At 37.3% G+C, this 24,190-nt stretch overlaps 2 protein-coding genes across 5 annotated transcripts in view; one reads left to right on the plus strand and one right to left on the minus strand.

Moving 5' to 3' along the window:
* ENTHD1 (ENTH domain containing 1) overlaps positions 1 to 24,190 on the plus strand; it is a 182,548-nt gene that overhangs the window by 78,321 nt on the left and 80,037 nt on the right. The window lies entirely within an intron of this gene.
* GRAP2 (GRB2 related adaptor protein 2) overlaps positions 1 to 24,190 on the minus strand; it is a 79,002-nt gene that overhangs the window by 33,958 nt on the left and 20,854 nt on the right. For 2 of the 4 annotated variants that reach the window (XM_058190421.1, XM_058190423.1), the window contains exons 2-4: positions 7,312 to 7,407; positions 3,326 to 3,417; positions 55 to 174 (exon numbers count right to left, since the gene is read on the minus strand). In XM_058190421.1, coding sequence (XP_058046404.1) covers positions 55 to 174; positions 3,326 to 3,417; positions 7,312 to 7,389 — 290 coding nt within the window. In that variant the 5' untranslated portion in view covers positions 7,390 to 7,407. Of the gene's footprint in view, positions 1 to 54; positions 175 to 3,325; positions 3,418 to 7,311; positions 7,408 to 11,395; positions 11,443 to 19,308; positions 19,597 to 24,190 lie in introns of those variants that run through there. The other 2 variants (XM_058190422.1, XM_058190420.1) reach the window with 2 other exon arrangements.

Consider the following 24,190-nt stretch of genomic DNA (forward strand, 5'->3'; position numbering starts at 1 on the left):
CTGCTTCCCAATGTCCATGTTTCCCATATGGGAGAAAGAGAGGAGGAAACTTACCTGACAGAGATAGAGAAATCTCCTGGGGAGTTCTGACTAGCTCGGACTATGAAAGCACCAACTCCTTTATCCCTGAGCATCGTCTCAGCCATGTGGCGGGATACTCTCTCTTGGAACCAGCTGTCAAAAGCAACACATCATAAGTAACTTTAATGGAAATGTGCCATACCCATCCCTCTGAATATATATCAAGTTATTAGAAGAAAATTAAGTCTATATGAAAAGAACTAAATAAATAATAACAGTTGACAAGGCTCATATTGATAAGCCTAAATCATCCTAATGTGATAAACTAAAGGACAGGCACTTCTAAGAGGAAAAACTGATCAATTTAATTTAAAATGAAGTATTTTATTTTGTTTTGTTTTATTTTGTTTTGTTTTGACAGGAATCCCAGGGTGCCTGCAGAGCAGAAGGTCAAAAGAAAAGAGCATGCATATGGTGTTCATGTTCATTTGTATCTATGAAATAAAAAAAAACATTAGATTATCTATATTATCTATAGATATAGATACACTCACACACCTGCACATGCAGTCATATACCTATCATGCAAATTTTTGAAAGAATAAGAACTTTATGCAGAGCACAGAAATGACTATAAAGCATAGGCAAAAATTTTTAAAGCAGTGCATAAGAGGAAAGAAACATTTGTACTTAAAGCTAATTTATACCAACACTATTCACTGTTACTGTTCCATACCTTATTTATCCTTGCAAACCATCCTTGTTTCTACTACATCAATTGGGATAGAAGGCCTTTTTTTAAAAAAACAAGTGTTGAAAGAAATGTCCATCTGGGTTCAGTTCCAAGTGGGGAGAAAGACACTGGAAACATGGAGGCTATTTGGAAAGATGGTTTAATGGTGGACAGGACCACATGGTTAGAGGTCCTGGGCAAAATGAGTACATGGGTGAGAAACGGAGAGAGATTTATACCCTCTCTTGGGCCCCGCCTTGGAGCTTCCTGTTCCTGTGTAAGAAATGTACTCTGATTGGTTGTCAGATTCCCATGGGGCCATGCAGGGGTAACTTTGAAGGTTGTCTTGAGTCCCAGGGCTGGTTGAATCTTGCTGGGTGATGATGTGATGAAAGGTCTTTGGGCAATTCCTAATATGGCTTAATGGCTTTGTCCTGGTTTGGATCTTGAGTGAGGGCTAATCCTATCATGTCCTGAGGGTAGATAAGCTGAACAAGCCTTTTGTCTTGTAGATAGGTTGGCACCAGTCTTTCTGGAGCTATTAGCAAAAGGGGGGGGGGCTGCTTTCCAAGAGCATGTTTCTCCTTTTCTCATTCAGGGAAGTATAATATTCTGTCTTTTTAATATTTCCTAGAATATTTCATTCTTATAGGAGAGGGATGGGTGTTAACTTCCTACAATCCCCCCTTTTTGCCAAAATATCTGGGTGGAACACATATGTTATTGGAAAAAGATTAAAAATTGATCAGATCAGGGAGACTTGATGGGTACTTTTAATTTCTCTAATGCAAAGGGGAAGGCATTGATGGGGCAACAGAAAAGGATTCCTTCAGTGGCTCCCAAAAGGAGAGCTTTCAACCATGAAGGTCTAGCAGCTAGGGCAAAAATTCTGGAAAGAAATTTATAGTATCCAATTTTTTTAATGCCAATTATTTTCAGAGGTCAGATATAACTTTCTGTGAGCTTCCAGTCAGATTTCAAGCAAGCACAAGTCCAAAAATTCATCACAGCCATGGTTTTCCTTTAAATAATTACAGGTTGCCCATTTCCAAGGGTTGGTTACTGAAGCTGCCTTAGCTCTTACTTTAGTGCATCCAGGAATTGTGAGCCCAAATTGAGGTTAATCAGTATGCAATCCAGGCTATTTAGTATTTTTAAAATTACATACAATGAGCCCTGGGACTCCTACTCATGAGACCACCAGTGTAACATATCCTGCTTTACTGGGCAACTGGGCAGCACCATTTATGAGTCACAGTCAGGGCTTGGGTTTTGGAGATCTCTTTTCTGCTATCTTTTCAAGTGAGGGAATTGCCTGAGGGGGATGCCTTTCCCCCATGGCATTAACAGGGAGATATGACTGTATGGGACTTTTTAATATTTCCTAGAATATTTCATTCTTCTAGGAGAAGGGTGGGTACTAACTTCTTACACTGGAATAGTTAATAAGCCACTGTTGCTTGGTTCACAAGAAGGGGGAGGAATACCCACAAAACCCATGGTTTTCATGCTATAATGACTGGCTGCTTGTGCTATTTTCTTTCTGGATTAGTAATGTAATGTGGATGACAGAAAAACAATGAGAAATACAAAGCTGCTTTCTTTTTGAGGCTTCATCAACTTGAGTCCACTTATATTTTTTCAAACTTCCCTTTCCTTTCCTCTCAGTTAATTTAAGGTTTCCATATAGCAAGTATTTGTATTGCTATTTAATCCTTATTCATTTTCTCTGTGATGAAGACACTTCAACATACTTCTTTTCTACTGGGCACTGATTTTTGTGTACTCATTCATTTGATATCCAAGCATTCTTTTTGTTTTTCCACACACACTTCTCAATTAATCTATTTTTATATTATTTAATTTATATTACTCCTGACAAACTCAAATCTCACTTTCATATAAAAAGTGAAGTGTACTTTTGTATATAGTAATTTTTGCTGTAATTTCTTGCAACAGATTACCCACTTTCTTTTTATCAGAGTTTATATGTCTCAAAATTTCTCCATTTAGTTTCCCAACGTTAGTTAACATTCTAGTGAAATTCATCCACTTGCTTTAATTTTTTGCTATGTATAAATTTACAAAAGCTACAGCTATTTGGAATGAATCAGGAATTAATTCAGAAGTTATAAGTATTTTAGAAGGTATTCTGAGTTTTATATGTTATATGTGCAACTTTTTTTGGCTACCCTTAAAATATTCCCAGTGGATATTGAGGCATCTGCTTGGAATGGCTTATATTTTTGGACTTACTTTGGCAAATAGGATTGTGTAATTTGGTATGGCAGGATAATATTAATCTCTTCTAGCTTTCTGAATATTTGTTTATATGTATGTTTTTGTATGTGTGTGAAAGTTGCTGAAAAGTCACTAGGAAAATATTCAGAGTTCTGAGTATTTCTGGACTGAACAGGAAAGGGAAGATAGCTAAAAATGGAAAAAGGAACTTTTTTTCAGAAATGTGCCACTTCCTTTTTTTTTAACCCATTCATTAAATTATTTCTTAAATGGGTACACAGAAGTCAATATTATAAAACATGGACATAAATGTAGAAACAGTATACTTACCTGGGAATCTGAAAATCAATATAATTCTTTGGGACATATCCCTCATAATTCTTCAACTCGGCTCTATACCAATTTTCCTGAGAGCTTAAGATCTGTAAATCAGAAGGAAAACTGTAATTACTTGAAGGTATATGTGTGCCTTCTGCTAGCCTACGTTTTGAAGACTTTATGCCTCCTTAACTCCTTTGCTATGCTTCCTGTTATCCACTCTTATCAGTTTTCCTCCAGAGATCTGAAACAAGCTGCAGCCATTTTTTCTTGAAAATAACGCTATTCTCTTACCTCAGTAGAAATGAACTAGCATAGCAGGTGTGCCAAGTCAGCTGTTAAGAGAAATTGATAGCACCTGACTTTCACTTATTAGGCATGGACATGTGTAGGAAGAAAACCTATATGCAAACACTTTCCTTTAAGAAAAAAAAACCCTGATTGCACAGAATTTCAGTTCCAGAGTGTGCTTCAGCACCTCAAAAAGTCAAAAGGAAAAAAAAAGAGGGTGGACATAAACAACTATGTAATAACAACAACAACAAAAATTAGAAGTTGTATTGAGGGTTTGGATTTCTTCCCCTACTTTGGTGCTTTGGTTAATTAGTTTATAAAGAATAAGTCATATCATATTAAAATTTATCTGAAAGCCAGTTTGATCTAGTGATTAAGGTACCAGGCTAGAAGCCAGTCATTCTCTTCTCAGCCTAACCCACCTCACAGGGTTGTTGTGAAGAAAAACAGGAGGAGGAAAGTAAAAGTAAAGGTAAAGTTTTCTCCTCTCCAGCATCACTGTATGATGAGGAACATGGAACACTTATTTTACCTTCCCACCAAAGTAGTACCTATTTATCTACTCACATTTGCATGCTTTTGAACTGCTAGATTCAAACTGTTAGGAGCTGGGGTAACAGGAGCTCACACATTGTGTCATGCTTGGGTCTCAAACAAGCTTAGGATTTTTAACCACTGAATGTCTTTAACCATTGAGCCATCATGCCCCAGGAGGAGGAAGGAATATTAGGTATATTTGCCACCTTGAGTTATTTATAAAAATAATAAAGGTAGAATTTCAGCCAAAGTGTCTCTTTTCCTTCAATGTGCCCATGACAGGTGTCAATATAATAGTGGCTTCTGAGGTACTATATTGCACCTCTTAAAGATGTTCAGTCTTAGAGAGAGATAGTGGATCAATGAAATGACTGCTGTCCCTTAAGAATCTATCTCTGTAAATGGCTGCAAATAATAGTCAGAAGTGTATTCATCCCATAAATCTTGCAATTTATACTTTATATACTTTATAATTTTTCCTTGGCTTGTGTGAGGAAATAACCCTTTCATAATCAAAAATAAAAAGAAACAGGGAAACCAAATGGAAGTATGGGTGGTTTAGAAATAGGAAATATAAGTAAAAAATAAATAAAATAGTTTGGGAAGATGATGGCAGCCTGGATTGAGACCGTGGAATTGCTAAAATGATTTTAGAAAACAGTGAAAGGAGATTTCGAAAATATGTTTATGAAGCAATGTAATGAATTTATAGTAGAGTTGGCTGCATCAATTCAGGAGATATAGAAAATTAGTAAGTAAATTAAACAACAACAACAACAACATCTGTCTATTCCATGTCCTTGGAGAAGACTTGATAGGTGGTTAGAAATACCAAATCCACTCTAAACACCTGGCTGACTGTGCAGTGAATCATAATAATAAATCTTAGCCGCTGCAAGAAGATCACACGGATTGAGTACAAGCAATGGTATGATAAAGTAGCAACAATGGAACATTGAACTATCTGCAAGAAATACTGTTTGCCTGCAAGCAAGAACTGATGGCTACAAAATAAACTAAGTAATAGAAAATGAAAAAAACTAAATTACTCTGGGATTTTAAAATTCAAACAAATAGACACTTGCCACATAACATCCCAGACTTAACAATTGTTGATAGGAAAAACAAAATGCCCGGATAGTGCATGGCAGTACCTGGAGACAGCAGAATAAAAGAGAAAGAACTGGAGTAAATCACAAAATACAAAGACCTGGAAATAGAACTAGAACAGATGTGACACAAGAAAGATAGCACCAATAGTAATAGGTGTGTTATCAACAAATATTAAGATAATAATAATAATTGAATGAAGGTTGACCATAATAGTAATCCTCTAGTTTAAGTAGAGGACAGAGGAAAAAGTATATAGAACAATGTACATGCAAACTTACATGTATTCATGTGTAATTGAGAATAAATGCTTATATTGCATGAGGGACAACTCTAAATTCATGAGGTGAGTCCACACATGGTTTAGTTACTCATGGATTTTGATAGCACATATGCTTAAGTAAGGCAATATCTGTGCTGAATTGTAGTAACTATGTTTAACATAATCTCTTCACACTCACTGAATGTATGTCCTTTCCTAATTAGATATTTTAAGTGCAATACACAGGTTAAATGTGGGAAGTCTGTTAAGTTAGCAAAATAATGATGACTTCTACTTCAGAGAAATCTGAGAAGAATGCTGCTCTTACTCATCTCTGCAACCATAAATTAATATTTCTATAAATGTTAATAATTTTATCTGAAGTTAGATTCCCAAAAAGTAGTGTTATCCCAGCAACAACAAGCTGCTGATCTCAAAATTTCTTTACATCTAATTGATTGCATTTTTTTTCTTCTTCTAGCAGACAAATTGTGAAATCTGAGCAATATTAAAACTCATATGAATACTTGTATAATTGGAATTACATTTCCAGAAAAATAAATAAATAAATGCTCTGAGGTAAAGAGGACAGTTTTCAGATAATATCTTTTTGAGAAGAGGTTCATGTAGAGATATAAGTTTCTTTCCTTCAGTAGGCCTCATTCTTCCTGCTTTGTTAATATTTTGGCTTTTGAAAGTAATTCTGAACTTTGTAAAATAGTATTTGTTAATTTAATATTTTTCAGGCAATGTTAGTTTTGTTTAAAAAACGTCTGAACTCCTGAAAATTTGCTGTGAATAAACTTTTGGGTCTTCAGTGTCTCAAAGTCTTGTGGAACCCAGTGTGAAAAAACCTGCCCTAAACTGTGTGTAAAAAAGGTGTTTCACATTTATGATCATACTAATTTCTTATGAATTCTTATGAAACATTTCATATTTAGGGAACCTCTTTTTTCATATATCTATGTTTTCCCCTGGAAATAAAAGATGCTTTGCATTTCTTTCAAGATTTGCAATTGAGTAATATCTTGTGCTAAATCTGGTTATTTTATTCTTTAACTCATCTTTGAAATACAAATTAAAAACTTGTACTAAAGAAGGAAAAAGTTTATTGGGAAAAGTTATTCATCAATCTTTTGGCTAGAGATAATGTTTTTAGAATTAGTTCTAGTTTATGGCTTGTGTTACTGATTGTTAACGGTACAAATATATTATCTCTTCATAGAAGACACTTCCATATGTAGTCTTTGCAATGCTCCAAAAATCAGTTTTGCATCTATGTGAACTAGGCCATCTTTGTTTGGCAGCTGAGCCAATTTATTTCTGGTTCACTTGCAATGTATTCAGAAACTCCTTTCCCACTGGAAATGCTGAAGCTGTTTAGTATTTTGGGCATACGGCTTCTCTGCTGGCAGAAACCTGCTGCTTGACTTTTCATTTCAAACCAACTTCTTCCTCTTCCCTACAGAATTTAGCATCAAGCTGTTGTTGTTACTGATTTTTTTTTAAAGGTAGCCAAGGGATATTCACGTAATGGAATTGCAGCTTCCTTGTTGCCTGTGCTCACTGTTTTGGGGAAATTACCAGACAATTAATACTTAATTATTAACACGGGTGAGGGACAGCTGAATGCCACTCTTTGTGCTATCTTAGTAGTCATCTGGAGTGCACAATGATAGTTTTCAGCACTTTGAGTTCACTGGCAGTGAAGATAATTATTAGTTAGTTTCAAACTGCTTTTGAAAAAGGTGATGCTCTGGAAATGGTTTTTGAAGAAGTGTTGATTGATACATACCTTCAGAACATCTCGTGCTTGGAAACTTAGCTCATCCTCTCCTGATGCATTAAAGTCAAATTTTGCAATGGCTTCCATGGTATCTCCTGTTATCTCCTGTCATAGTGAAATAGAAGATACATAATGTTATTTATAATTTCTCTGTAGTCTGATCAATGATAACTTTTGTTATTAATCTATTATTCAGGAATCTTTGGTTGAACTTGTAAGGCAATTATGTTGCCATTTATGGCAGAGTTCCCCACCTCTCTGGCTTTGCGGACCAGCGGGAGAGGGGGAGAGGGGATGGTTCTGTGTGAGCAGAGGGCAAGGGCACATGGGTGCATAAGTGAAGGGCATGTGCGCCTGCTGCCTGCGCAAACAGAGCATGTGAGCACGGGCTTGCCTGCTGCTCAGGCAAGAGGGGATGCATGTGCGTGATTGATCACCACTTCTGCGGCCCGGTTCCAAACAGCTCAAGTGCTAGTAGTGGGCCCCAACTCAGAGGTTCGGGACCCCTGATTTATTGTATCAGCCACAGAAACATTCCAGTCATCTGGTTTCACTGAAGTGGTGGCTTTGCTGCAACCAGCATCAGTTAACATAGCAGATTCTTAAGTGTAATTAACAGCAGGTTCAATAGTATAATAATCATAGAAACAAAAGCTAAACGCATTAACACTAAGAGTACTTTCTCAGATTCCCTGAAAAGTATTATCACCAATCTAATCAGTGTCTTGGCTGCAGATCAACCCAAGGTAAAGGCTAAACAGTTCCATTCTGTCATCCATCCTAATATTATTCCCTTCCATGTGCAATGCACAGTGTCCAACTATCATCCATCAGAGTGCTGAATGATGGTGATGTTCATAAAACTGTCACGGACACTGCACTGCAGTACAGGTAGTCTTTGACTTACAACAGTTCATTTAGTGACTGTTCAATGTTACAACAACACTGAAAAAAGTGACATGACCATTTTTCACACTTACGACCCTATCAGTACCCCCATTGTCACAGGATCAAAATTTTGACACTTGGCAACTGACTGATATTTATGATGGTCCTGAGATTATATGATCACCTTTTGCGACCTTCTGACAAGCAAAGTCAATGGGGGAGCCAGATTCACTTAACAAAAATGTTACTAACTTAGTGACTACAGTAATATATTTAACAAATGTGGCAAGAAAGGTCGTAAAATGGGGCAAAATTCACTTAACAAACATCTCTCTTAATAACAGACATTTGGGACTCAATAGTGGTCATAATTCGAGGACTATCTGTAATGTTTTTTTTTTAATAAAAAAGTTTTATTTCCATTTTCCAACAACCTATTCAATATACAGTCTCTTATTCAACATTAGTCATTAACTTTCATTTGTTACTGCCCAGCTACCACTTCCTTCCTTAACAAACCTTTCCTCCTCCCTTCTCTACTTTCTTCTACTTTCTTCATCCTTCCTCTCCTTCGCTTTTCTACATCCTCTCCTCCTTCCCTACTCTTCTCTTCCACCCTTTCTAACCCTCTCTCTTTCCCCTTTCTTCTTCCTCTCCTTTCCCCTTTTCTACCTCTCTTTCCCTTTCTTCTTCCTCTCCTTTCCCCTTTTCTATCTCTTTCTTTCCTACCTACTTTCTTCCTTCACTCTCTCCTCTCCTTTCCATTCCTTCTGAAATGGCAGCTGAGCAGCCCGATTTCATTTCAAATTATTTCTATTTCTTAATTACATATCTTCAATCATTCCTTTACATTGATCCTCCATCTCCCCTCTCCCTTCCCTCCCCTCCCCTCCCACCCCGAGACTTCCCAGAACAAAGTACAGGGTATAAGATTAACAATCATAAATTAAAATACAACATAAGTCATAATCCATAGTCATTCCTTTCTCTAAGATCTTAACTCCCCTTCCAGAAACAAAAAAGTACATTCTTCTTCCAGTACATTATATATCAGTCCATTCCACTCCTAAAATCTTCAGAATCTTCCAATTAAATTAGTATTTCCAATTCATCAATAAAATACATAGTTTTTAATATCCAATCTTCACCAATTAACACCAAATATATATCAATCCATTCCACTCCTGAACTCTTCAGAATCTTATAGTTTTTAATATCCAATCTTCATCGATCAAGACCAAGACGATATTCCATCTTCCAGTATTCATCAGAAATTCTTTTATAATATACCTTTCTTCCTTAAACAGTCTCCCAAATATAATTCATATTTCCAGCTTAAATTCTTAATTTTTTATCCAATCTCCAAAAATAAACAATATTCTATCTTCTCATATCTTTAATATCACTTACATAAATCAAATAACATTGCTAATATTAATATTTCTTCAATTTACCTTACATCTGTCAAATAATATTATTAAAATTATAACTTATATCCAAAATATATCAATTATAACAATTAAATTCTATTTAACCAAATACCAACATTACATCCATAAATTTTTCTATCTGTCCTCCAAAAGTTAAACAATATTCCATCTTCCCATTCCTTTATACCTCACATATATCAAATAGTAACACCTTATACCCAAAATAAGTCAGTTGTATAATTTAAACCCTATATATATATATATATATATATATATATATATATATATATATATATATATATATATATATATATATATATATATATATATATATATAGGTCTTTGGTTGTTCGGGTTTTCTCCCGTGTAAAATTGGAAGTGTATATATATATATTTATATATATATATATATATATATAAATACCATCAAAATCACATCTTAAGCATTCTCCTTCCCCTTGTCTTCTATCTTACACATTTTCCACCATCTGCTCACCAATCAGCTTAACATCTAACAATAAAGAATTTCCAATCTTTAATATATTGGTGTAAAAATCTCTTGTTTAAAAACTTATTAAGAAAAGATAAGCTTCCAAAAGTTCCTATAAAAAAAATATATCCATATTTGAAGTGAAGAAGTTTCCAAGATTTTAGTAGTTAGTTCTGTTTGCTTAAGAGCCATTCTTAAACTGTAAAATCTACCAAAAAGAGAAAAAAAAATTCAATAAACTTTTCTTCTTAAACATTGTGATAAAGAAAAAGGTAAAAAGAAAAAAAAATCATTAACAGTTCTTATGCATTCCATTTAAAAAATAGTTTGTTATGTTCTTCTCTTCCTTTGTCCTTTTATAGTTTCACTTTCCTTTGTATATTGCAAACGCCATTTTAAATCCACTCAAGTTGAAAGTTAGTTCAAAGGAAAGCTATTTAAGAGCTGAAGTTAAGATTTATTACTTGCAAATTCTTGCTAGTCCTCCTACTTTGTTCTGTCTGTGTTGAGTTCTCTTTAAAAATAAATCTTGGCACAGAGATGGTCGCGGCTTCTTGTTCTGTATAAACAGAAGCACCCTGGGCACGGAGCTTCGTCAGGCTAAAGGGGAGCTCTCACCCTTTGATCCCCTGGTTAAATTCCAGGGGCTCCCGGGGAGCTCTACCCAAACCTGACCACTCTTCCCTCCCCCTTCTCCCGGGGGAGAGAATTCCAAACCGTTTGACAGCCCATTTACGCTGTCAGGGACGGTTTGATGAAACCCAGGACAGATGATCCCAGAGGAATGTCCACGAAGCCTGCGTTGCCAGCGGAAGTCGACTATCTGTAATGTTGAAACTTTAAATCCACTTAAATATAGCATTCAGCGATTTCCACAGCAAAGAATACTGTTAGAAAGTTAGAAAAAGGCAGCTCTGACCAAATTATGAAAAGAAGAAATAAAATTTCTACCAAAATTGTTTTTAAGAAAGATAATTAAGTATAAAAGCTATCAATCTGCATACATATGAAAACTGGAATTTATACTGATATCGGCTTCATCAATTTTGTTTATGATAGACACTTACATTTTGTACTACATTGTCATAATAAAATGTGTTTTATGCACAGGTATCTACTGAGAAAGAAGCAGCAATATTAATATATATCTGCTTTATTACCAATTACGCCTTTAACTTGTAATAATGGATCAAATATACAGACAATCAACATATACAGTATCATACCGTAGTACTGGCTGAGTGAATCTTGTTCTATTACTGAAATAGATATAAGCCACTCTTACCATTTCCTGCTAGCATGACCGTGATAAGATCTGAAAGGATGATCAGAGCCAACTTCAAGTACATTTATCTGCTGCACCTCCCTACTGAGGCTCCCAAATACAACACAGGAAGTGGCTCAGTTTAAAGAATGAAAAGCAAAGCTATAGTCTGAACAGATAAGAAATACACAACCAGTTCACAAAAATCTACAAAAGAAGCCTTTATTTATTAACGCATTCCATTTGTCAAAATATCTTTATCCTATTTATTAATTAATTGCTTTATATAATATCATTAGGCTAAAGGGGAGCTCTCACCCTTTGATCCCCTGGTTAAATTCCAGGGGCTCCCGGGGAGCTCTACCCAAACCTGACCACTCTTCCCTCCCCCTTCTCCCGGGGGAGAGAATTCCAAACCGTTTGACAGCCCATTTACGCTGTCAGGGACGGTTTGATGAAACCCAGGACAGATGATCCCAGAGGAATGTCCACGAAGCCTGCGTTGCCAGCGGAAGTCGACTATCTGTAATGTTGAAACTTTAAATCCACTTAAATATAGCATTCAGCGATTTCCACAGCAAAGAATACTGTTAGAAAGTTAGAAAAAGGCAGCTCTGACCAAATTATGAAAAGAAGAAATAAAATTTCTACCAAAATTGTTTTTAAGAAAGATAATTAAGTATAAAAGCTATCAATCTGCATACATATGAAAACTGGAATTTATACTGATATCGGCTTCATCAATTTTGTTTATGATAGACACTTACATTTTGTACTACATTGTCATAATAAAATGTGTTTTATGCACAGGTATCTACTGAGAAAGAAGCAGCAATATTAATATATATCTGCTTTATTACCAATTACGCCTTTAACTTGTAATAATGGATCAAATATACAGACAATCAACATATACAGTATCATACCGTAGTACTGGCTGAGTGAATCTTGTTCTATTACTGAAATAGATATAAGCCACTCTTACCATTTCCTGCTAGCATGACCGTGATAAGATCTGAAAGGATGATCAGAGCCAACTTCAAGTACATTTATCTGCTGCACCTCCCTACTGAGGCTCCCAAATACAACACAGGAAGTGGCTCAGTTTAAAGAATGAAAAGCAAAGCTATAGTCTGAACAGATAAGAAATACACAACCAGTTCACAAAAATCTACAAAAGAAGCCTTTATTTATTAACGCATTCCATTTGTCAAAATATCTTTATCCTATTTATTAATTAATTGCTTTATATAATATCATTAGGCTATTTTTACAGCTTGCTCTTATTCTTTAAAAAAATATTATTAATAATTACGCTATCCAAATAATTAACTCTATTGCTTCTTGCAGTAATCTTGCAGGAATAGTTTACAGAACAGGTTTTCAGTAGGCTCCAACTGGGAAATATTAGTACTTCACTTTTGGGAGGACTTTAGCAACTTAGATGCTTAACACATTGATTTTGGTAAAACATTGGTCGATTACATCAACTTGTCCAATTTATATCTGATGATGTATTTGATTAATGTATGGTTGCAGCCCCATGAGGTAGACAAGATCAGGAAAATGATTTCACAGGATGATTAGGGCTATATTTTTTAATGTGATAGGCTACAATAACAGAAGTTTGTAGGTCTGATTGTGCTTTACAGTGCAGTGATCCAGGTGGTCAGGCAGGCCCAACAGAGACTCCATTTCCTTAGGGTCTTGCGTAAAAGCAGGGTGGAACAACAACTGATGACCTCCTTTTACCGTTCCACAATAAAAAGCGTCCTCACTTATTGCATCACGATATGGCATGCCACTCTGACAGCCGTGGATAGAAAAACATTACAGAGGGTGGTGAGCACAGCACAAAACATCATGGGCTGTCCCCTGATACTACTAGATGAGATCACTAGGGCTCCCTGCCTTAGAAAAGTGAGGAAAATTCTCAGGGACTACTCTCACCCTGGTCATCACTTCTTTACCCTCCTACCATTGGGAAGGAGATATAGAACAGTGGTGGGTTGCCCCCAGTTGGACTGGTTCTATAGAACTGGTAGTAAAACTGGCGGGAGGCTCCGCCCACTGACCCAAACATCATCAAAACTCTTCTGCGTATGCGCAGAAGAGCACACAGGCACGATGCGAACTGGTGGTAAAGGTAAGTAGAACCCACCCCTGATATAGAAGTATAGCCAGCTGTACAAACAGGCTGAAGAATAGTTTTTATCTGCGGGCTGTCAGACTCTTGAATGAGAAATAACTTCACAACTATGTATATGATGGACTGCAGGGCCGGCGCAAGGTGTAACATGTTCACACTGATGCAATAGGACTGGGTCTTTTGTTAATATGATTTATTGGGTTAGGGATTTTCTGTCTTCACTGTGAATTGTATTGTGTTGGGAGGGTGCACTGAGGGAGCTCAACCAATCTCATTGCACATATGTTGTGCACTGCCAATAAAGATTTGAATTCAATTTGAATTGAATTGAATTGAACTGGTTTTCATGCCCAAGGTAGAACTAGGATTAACAGTCTCCGGTTTTCTAGGACAGCACCTTAAACCTCTACACTAAGCTGGATCTTACTCTTCTTTATTCTTACACTTGTCTTACTTTTCATCTTTGAAATATTTGAAAACATTTTGTAGAAAAGCATTGCATTCCATATAAAATTATTTTTTGAAATAGAGATGAGGAGAAATAGTCAACTTGATTAGTGTTTTATTTTATATTTTCAAATTGATGATTAGTCACATTTTTCATTAATTAATATAATGCAATTTCTACATTATTTTAATCATAACCTGCATGTATGCTTAGAATAGAATAGATGTTATATCATAGAATTGTAGATTAAAAGTCCACATCAAAGAGCAGATTAAAGAAAAGGAAACTTGTGTTCTGAACTGCGCAGACAGGCTACCTCAAAATCCAGATGGGCTCCATTTTGCTACCATTGAAAAAAAGCTGTGAAGATGTGGCTCTTCACCAAGGGCTTTAGCGAAGAAGCACGAGGCCCCACACTTCACAGCACTGCCATCTTTTCTTTATTTCATTGTAATTTCTTTGATTGTTGTGAGCGACCCAGACTTATTAAATTTAATTACCTAGTGTAATTTAGCTATATCCTCCATGGGATATTATAATATGTTTGATGTTGAACCACCTTGTTTTTCAAGTGTTTGGAGGCTTTATTAATTCTCGTATTATGAGTCAGATAGGGAAGAAGAGGCTATTCAGGCAATATCACTGTTTTAAGGGCAGCTCAGGATAGATTGATACATACAAAATTGGGATTGGAAGATGGGTGAAGGGCAGAGGATGGAAGTCTGGAGTAGCAAAAGCTACAAGATAATTTTGTGTTCATATAAATGTTAAAACATAAGAGGATAATATACATGTGTGCTTAATCCATTCATGAGTGGGGATAGGCTCTGTCAGATCATCAAAATTAATGCCTTTAACCTTTGTAAGTTATCTATACAGTTTACTGTATAAACCAGGGGTGTCAAACTCGATTTTATTGAGGGCTGCATCAGGGTTGTGTTGGACCTCAGGGGGCTGGGATGGGCGTGGCCAGGCTAGGCATGGCTAGCTCAACATTGTTCATGCTGGGGTCACCTGTGGCGGCCCGAGTAATTTACCAGTGAAAATGGGTTCCCAAGCTCCATTTCTGGCTGCGATGGCCTCCTGCCACCCTCTGCCAGTGAAAATGGAGCTCAGGAGGGCCGCACACAGCCCTCCCTAGCTCCATTTTTGCTGGCAGAGGCCGGTCACTTGCTGTTTCCAGGTCAGCCCTATGGGCCATATCTAAGCACCCTATGGGCTGGATATGGCCTGTGGGCCTTGAATTTGACACCCCTCATGTAAACTATAGGTAAACTGATATTGCAATGTAGCTGAATAATCAAATTAAGAAGATGAGGATTAATTGATTAGTTAGCTAGTTTCCTCTTAGGAATAGAATCAAAAGCTGCCTTTAAGTTAATAAAAGGTAGCAAAATGAGCTACTTTTGGAAATCCATAGTATTTTTCTGCCAAATGATGCAATATTAGGCACTGATTTACAGTATTATTGAATGTCCATCTCCAAATCCTTCCTGTTCTGGCACCATAATGTTATCAGAAAACAGCCAATCCTATAATTTGTGGCATGGAAATCTATCAAAAAGTTTACTAATTACGGAGAGAATACTAAGTGGATGACAGTTGGCTGGAACAAGAGGTCTGTCTCTTTTCTTATACATTGGGAGATGAAAGTAACCCAGGTTTGGGGAACTACCGAAAAGAAATTTATAGCAGTAGAAAATGGGGTTAACACAGAAACCTATCATGATGGATTTAATTTTAAGAAATCTGGAGGAATTAAGGGGCGTGCATAAGAGCACAAAAGTGCCTACCGTTCCTGTCCTATTGTTCCCTTCATTATATCAAATTAATATAGTTGATGCATATATTTTTTTACTTATATATATATATATATATATATTCTTCAAGATATGTTGTTTTATCTATGACAATTGTTTGTGTATACTGTTGTGACAAAAAGAAATAAAAAAAAGAATTAATTCTGAACCAGGAGCTTTAATACTTTTTATATTTCCATATGAGTTACTGATGACCACACTGTAGAATAGAGTTCTCTACATCCAAAATGTTGAGATACAATCCTGTATAGATAAAAATGTACTTTGAAAAAGTCTGTACCCAGATCTCAAGGTGGATTGAATTAATTTCATTTTCTGGCTTTGTGTTAACTTTAGGTTTTGATTTTAGAAGCCCAAATGATTTTTGTTTGTGATATTTTGCTAAATCTCTGTTCAGTATTCCTGGGCATTTTGTTCCCCCCCCTTTACTTTAATAGCTTCTTATCTTTCCTTTTATTCTTATAAAAGATGTCATAGGAATAGGAATTATTAGCTAAACATGTCCTCTTATATGCCTGCATTCCTGGCTTTTAACCAAAGCATATTCTTTATCAAATCATGGTTTAGATTTTCCAAGTGGTTGATGTATAGACTATGATGCTGTAGGTTGGATATAATTTTGGGTGACCCTAGTAAGACTGTGAAAGACAGATGCTGTTTCTTTATAGCTACCTGAAGTCAATACAGGACAGTTTGCGGGACATTACAGAACTGGAATGCAGCAGATTGCTTGTCCATTTTGATCTGATATAACAGCACATAAGGGCTTAGGAGAATCTGTTGTCTGTTCTGCTTGATATCAGCCTGGGTAATGAGGCCCAATATTAGGAGGTGGTCATCCCAAATATCACTGTGAAATCCTTGCACAACAATAGCTTGCTTTTTGATATTAATATATAATTCAGGTTTGATACTCATGGAGAGCCCCAGAAGGTGAACTGTTCTTCAGTTACCAGGCATATAGCCTTTTAATGGTTTTACATCAGATTTTACTGTCAGTAAATACAGTCTCCACCCTCCTCATGTTAATGCCAGTATCTTATGGCTTCTCTGAAGGCTCTCTATAAAGGGAAGAATATGAGGCATTAAATTGTTGTAATAAAGCTTTATCATTTCTTCCAATTCTGCTATTAAAACCACCAACCAATAGCCAAGTAAAATCAGGATGTTGCACAATTAGCTCACTAAGCCAGGTTTCAAAATAGCCCCAAGAATCATTAATTGGGCTATTAGTTTGGTGGTAGAAATAAACATTTACCAGAAGAAATTTAATGGAATTAATTAGGCTAGATATTGCTATTAGTAATTGGTCACATCTGAAGACAGATATTATTTGGATGTGCAAGGAATCAAGTAGTAGGTTGCAGAAACACCCTAAAGATTAGCCTCCTTTAAGATATGGATGGGTTAATAATGAATGAGATGGGACACCTCTAAGTTGTAAGGATTCAATATCCCATGTCTCTTGTAAAAATATTATTAAAATTGATTTATAAATTCTATAAAACCTGGGATGGTTGTTAGCTTCTAAAAAAATAGCAAAGATGGTGGTCTTTCTGTTGTGTGTTTGAAGCTCATGTGCTACCATGTCATTGGGCTGCTATTATTTTTAAGGGTTTTTACATTTTGTTTTTCTAAAAACAAGTCGTTATATTAATAATTGATTAGACTGTTTTTTAAAAATTAAAAATTAATTAATTAAGCAATGAGCCATCAGAGTCTTATGGAGATAGAATCACGTAAAAAAATGCAGTTATGAATAGCACGGGTGCAGACTATTTGAAATGTCTATTTTTTTAAAAAAAAATTTTTTTACATAGCCTCCCTAGGCTTTGAGAACTTCAGCATCACCCTTCTCTTTTATTTAGGCAGGCACTTTGCACTGAAGGTAATTTTCTACAGAGGTGGGTATGTTAACTATCTTGTGCAGGGCTGTTTATAAATTAATGTCATATTTGCCATGATACAGATGAATTCATCTGAACTCACAGTAATTAACTTAGAACACTGTTTTGTAGAGCTGGAGTAGCTCACAGTTAATGTTCCACTTTTGCAATAGGAGTATCCTTGGCTGGATAACTTTGAAATGTTTGGAAATGTGTTATTTTTTAAAAGTGAGAATTGAGTGATAAATATTGCAAAGGCCTTTGGTCCAAGATTTTGTTTTTCAGCAGATAAAATGGTCCCTCCTAAAATAAACCAAGTGAAAGAAAACAAAGATTTAAAAGAGACCATTTCTCCTTTAAGGAAACTAGGCGATCAAAGAACAATGGTGGTCTGGACACCATCAAAACTGACACCAACCAGAGCATAGAAAGGCTCAAATCGGAAGATGTGGAGACAGCTGGCCAACAGAATCATCAAGAGCTGGACTTGACTGAATGGATAACATAATCATCATCATTTTTTTATAAAGACAAGCTTCAACACCTAACATTTTTCCTACTCCAAATACCAACAATTCCAAAACACCCACACCCCAAATAGTAACTTACCCCATTTAAATACGTATTTTGTATTTCCACTCTGAACTATAAACATATCCATATTTTACAAGTGATCCCACTATCTTAATATAAACAAAAAACCAAAATTTAATGTAATGAAGAGAAATAGTTTCTCCTTTAAAAGACAAGTTTCCCAAACTCCCTTGTTTTGAATTAAAAAAACAATCAGTTGAATTCAAAGTATTTATGCTATAGTTTAACTACTATAAAGTTAGGATTACATAAAGCAACTATAGGCGAAAAGATTTTATACCATGTTAAATGCAAACAAATCTAGTATACTACATTTTTCCAATTAGGATATTAATAAATCCAAAAAGAGCAATCCAGAACAATAACCTATCCCATTTATCCCTGATCAAATAAAATGATTCTGTAGATTTTGTATAGAAAAATTCTATATAGATTTTTCCCCCCCAAACAGAACAATCTTTCTCTTTCTTATTCAGATGGTTATTGATTCTTGCTATAGTTTCTTTAGCATTTTAAACAGTCCCTTTTGTGAATCTAACAAAAAGAAATTATTTCAATTGTTCTCTGGGATTTTCATTTTTATTTCCTTCTTAAATTTTAAAACCTCATTCAATTTTTTCTTTATATCTGGTGGCAAATTCTTATAAAGTTTTGTTAATATTTTGCTGCATATCTTGTTTTGTAACATCTTTGGGATCAGACTATTCTCAAAAAGACGCAACGTAGCTGACATTGAATCAAATTTTTGACACAGATCTCAGTACAGTTTGTCAAACATATCTCTGAATGCCATTTTAAGTTATTTGTCTTATTGTGTCTACAACTTCAAAAGCAAATTCTTCCCCATAAACATACATTTACTCTTTAAAAATAGTTTCAAAGTCTTAATATTCAGAGTCCAAAACTCCAAAGTTTTTTGATCCTTTAAAATTTTCTGTAGACAAAACCTTGTCTTGCTTTTTGCTGTTTATTTTAAATTCTTAAGAGTTATAAAAATAAATCTTTATATTGTTATATTGAGCATTGAAGACACTTACCCGTTACTTCCAGCCTTGTCACTTTGCAGGTGTCTAACTTCTTTGAGGCTGTTTATAGGCAATTTCCTGAAGTAGTTAGCAGTGAACTTAGCACCCTTTAAAAGGTTGGAGCAAACATGACAAATTCTCCATTCTTCTGATTCTCCTTGCCTCACCAGAGATCACTATGTTCTCTTCATGAGAAAAAGGAATCACAAGGAACAACAGCTTGGGCTATTGTATGTCTCTCTCTTTTCTCCAGAGAGAAACATAGAAAACTACCTATTCATCATCTACCTTGTTAATACTACAAACGTTGATTCTGCTTTCCCGTGGAGCTGTCTTCAGCCTGCCATCTTCCATGTGCTATGATGTTTGAGAGGTTATATGAGATGTGGCTTGGGAAACTTAACATAATTGGAGGGGACTAAGCAGTGGTGGGATTCAATTTTTTTTACTACTGGTTCTATGGGTGTGGCTTGGTGGGCGTGGCCAGGGTGTGTGATAGGCAGCACTCCGCCTCCTGCACCCTCCTGGGAGCAAAAATGGGCCATGAGGGGATGCATCGCCCTGTGCCCTGTTTTGAGCCTAATAGGCCTCCCTACAGCCTCCTGGGAGCGAGAACAGGTATGGGGGGGTGCCTCCCCATGCCCCATTTTGGGACTAATAGGCCTCCCTGCACTTACCTGGGTGCCAAAATGGGGGGCGTGGGGACTCCTGAAAGGGAGGGGTGGGAAGGGGTGGGGTGGAGCCAGCCAGCAATTTAACTAGTGGTTCGCTTGAACCTGCCCAAACTGGCTGAATCCTACCACTGGGACTAAGCATTCCAAAAAAAGAGTAGAGAGTCTCCATACAGTACATACAGCAACTGCAGATTGTCCATCTATACCCTGGATCTTAAAGATTTTTATGTTATCATTTTTACTTATAGAAAGTTTCAAGCTTAACCTTGGCATTGCCAGACTACCTAGGATAGTAGTCTGAAATAGAGGAAAGCACCATCTCTCAACGTCAACAATACTGAGGTAGATGGTTAACTGAAAAGAAGGCAGCTTCTTATGTGCAAATATCTCTGAAGCAATGACATTTTTAAAATGTTAAATGCTCCAAGTTGAAAAACATGAAACTTGGAATTAGATTTGTTAAAAGGAATAGCTTTGGGTAAACTTAAATGATGTGCTTTGCTTTGCCTACCGTTCCTGTCCTATTGTTTCCTTTTGTTATATCCAATTAATATAGTTATTACATACTCATGCTTATATATATGCTTATATATTGTATAGTTATTTCATGCTTATGCTTATATATACTGTGTGACAAACTAAATAAATAAAAATAAAAATAAAAGGTTGGTTTCAATATTTACAACCTCAGTTGGAGTCGGTGAAACAAACCATCCTCAACAATCTGATGGAATAACTTTTTTTTCTGCTGCCAAGGATTGATTGTATAAGTAATAGAAGCATTCTGGGTCAAATTTTAAAATCTCATTCATTTCTCTCTTTATATCTTTGATTTGATTGATTGACATTGGTTGACACATCGTCATTAAACACTTTATGAGCATGGTTGAATATTTTTGGTTAAGAACTTTACTTTTGAGATACACCCTATATTTTCATCATATAAAGTATAAGCAATTTGTAAGTATTTTCTTATATTTCCCAGTCGTCACTGGGCTCACCATGAAAGCTTTTCTGATAATGCTTCATTCTTCTTTAAATGTGTGGCTGTGCTCCCTGATGTTTTTAGAGACTGATTGCCCCCTTACATTTATCTTACATTTTTCAGAAGCTTCTTATCTTTCTGGATATTAAGGCCTCTTTCAAACTGTGAATGAAATTATGCCTTTTGTTGGCTGATATACTTCTATCAGCTTTGAAGGGCTGCAAAAATATAACTGATCGATTGTATGCTATGTTTAGCTTTGTACAAAAACTGCTATTATTTTTCACAACTAGCATAATTTATAATAATAAATTACCTAAAGGACATACAAAACAGCAAAAGTAAAGATTTTAATATTAGATTACAGGCAGATATTTTTGTGATGTGTAAATATACTAATAGATATGCTTAAGACATTATTTTTGATACATCTATAGCTACATTATACCACACTGCACCTATCAGTTCTCCTCCTAACCTAAGTGCCTTTCCATGGTTTTCTCATGGCACCAGTATGGGCTCTCTCCCAGGAACATGTCCTCTCATAAACATTCCAACAAGAAAACATAATAATTCTTATTTGGCACTTTCCAAATCACTTTGTTTGCATAGTAGTCCCTTCCCCTCTGGATTTATTCATGCTAAATCTTTGCAATATTAGTCTTCCACCTATGCTGAAAAATCTATTTTGATCAATCAGTTGTGATTTAAGTATGGGTAATGTTTTTTCTTCATTGTCAACAAGAAGAGCAGCAAGGATAATCTATTGCAGAAAAATAATTGTTTCTGAATACTCTGTTCCTATTCTAGCCCTTATCACATCATTTTTTCCATGCCCATATGAGAGTCTAACAGATGTTTTTACAATTCACCAGCTGCTTAAGTTAAAAGAGAAAATGTCTCTTTCAAATCAAGCTTGTCTCATGGTGATTTCCAAGTAGTTCTTGATAATAATATGCATTGCCAATTGTTTTCTTCCTGGATGTTCCCCCCATCCCCAATATTTCCAATTTAACTTGATGCTCTGAGATTTTCTGATAAAGTGTCTCTTAAGAAACAGTACTGTACACATATAAATTATCTCAAGGTTGAGGAGAAGACTGGTAACCAGTCTGTTTCCTTTCTGTGGAGGAGAAGACTTAGTAACGACTATAAGAAAAGCAAACATTATATCCCAGATAGGTCAAGACACGGGTGTCAAACTTGATCACATCACGTGATGTCACATAACATATTACAACTTTTTTGCCTTTGTGGAGCTGGGGTGGGCATGCCTTGTGCGTGATGCATCTGGCCCATGGACTTGATACCCATGGACCATTAAGATACTCCAGAAACATCCCAGGATTCTTCCACCCTGTGGCCTTCCCCCCAAAGAAAAGATTCTGAAATGCTGAAGCTAGAAGCATAAAATACTGCCTGTGGTTTTGATTCCAAATTTACAAGATTTAGACCGCCCTGTTTAGGATGACCCACTCCCTACTTCATCAGGGGGCATGGGAGGACCCCTTGCAGGGTCGTGCTGAGGATTTTGGACAATATCTGCACGATAAAATCGCTCAGATTCGGGATGGGCTGGACTCTGATAGGGTGGGTTCAGGTGGGATGATGGAGGATGTTCTTGGTGAGGTTATCAGGGATGAGTATGAGCCTGTGGCTCCCGAGGACATGGAGAGGATACTGGGGAGGTTGAAGGCTGCCACATGTTTATTGGACCCGTGTCCCTCCTGGTTGGTACTGGCCACACAGGAGGTTACACGAGGCTGGTTACAGGGAATTGTAAATGCTTGTTTGAGGGAGGGTGCCTTCCCATCCGCCTTGAAGGAGGTGGTGTTGAGGTCCCTCCTCAAGAAGCCTTCCCTGGATCCAGCTGTTTTATCAAACTACCGTCCTGTCTCCAACCTTCATTTCTTGGTGAAGGTTGTTGAGAGTGTGGTGGCACGACAACTTCCTCGGTACCTGGAGGAAACTGTCTATTTAGACCCGTTCCAGTCCGGCTTCCGACCTGGTTACAGCACGGAGATGGCTTTGGTCGCGTTGGTTGATGATCTCTGGATGGCTCGGGATAGGGGTTGTTCCTCTGTCCTGGTCCTATTAGACCTCTCAGCGGCTTTTGATACCATCGACCATGGTATCCTGCTGCGACGATTAGAGGGATTGGGAGTGGGGGGGCACCGTTTTTCGATGGTTCTCCTCCTATCTCTCTGACCGGTCGCAGATGGTTTTGGCAGGGGAGCAGAGGTCGACCGCGAGGCACCTCACTTGTGGGGTGCCGCAGGGGTTGGTTCTCTCGCCTCTCCTGTTCAACATCTATATGAAGCCGCTAGGGGAGATCATTTGTGGTTTTGGGGTGCAGTATCATCAGTACGCTGATGATACTCAGCTGTATGTCTCCACCCCGGACCACCCCAATGAAGCTGTCAACGTGATGTCCCGGTGTTTGGAGGCCGTGTGGGTCTGGATGGGGAGGAATGGGCTCTGACTCAATCCCTCCAAGACCGAGTGGCTGTGGATGCCGGCGTCCCGGTACAGTCAGCTGGTTCTATCGCTGGCTGTTGGTGCAGAGTCATTGGCCCCTATGGAGAGGGTTCGCAACTTGGGTGTTCCTGGATGCTCGGCTGTCGTTAGAAGATCACTTGACGGCCGTCACCAGAGGAGCCTTTTGTCAGATACGCCTGATTCGCCAGTTGCGCCCCTTCATAGACCGGGATGCCCTGTCCACAGTCACTCATGCCCTCGTCACTTCCTGCCTGGATTATTGTAACGCTCTCTACATGGAGCTCTCCTTGAAGGGCACTCGGAGGCTTCAACTGGTCCAGAATGCGGCTGCGCGGGTGATAGAGGGAGCCAGTTGTGCGCAGGCTGCACTGGTTGCCGGTGGTCTTCCAGGTGCAATTCAAGGTGTTGGTAACCACCTTTAAAGCACTCCATGGCTTAGGACCGGGGTATTTACGGGACCACCTGCTGCCACTGGTAACGTCCCATCGACCTGTGCGTTCCCACAGGGAGTGTCTCCTCAGGGTGCCGTCAGCCAAACAATGTTGGCTGGCGACTCCCAGGGGGAGAGCTTTCTCTGTGGGGGCTCCTACCCTCTGGAATGCGCTTCCTCCAGGGTTACGATCACTCCCCGACCTCCGGACCTTCTGATGCGAGCTCAAGACTCTCTTGTTTCATCGCGCAGGGCTAGCCTAATGTGTTGTGTTTTAACTGGGGTTTTATTATTTGATTTTAATAA

Source organism: Ahaetulla prasina, chromosome 7 (genome assembly GCF_028640845.1).
Source record: "Ahaetulla prasina isolate Xishuangbanna chromosome 7, ASM2864084v1, whole genome shotgun sequence".
NCBI classification, from domain to species: domain Eukaryota; kingdom Metazoa; phylum Chordata; class Lepidosauria; order Squamata; family Colubridae; genus Ahaetulla; species Ahaetulla prasina.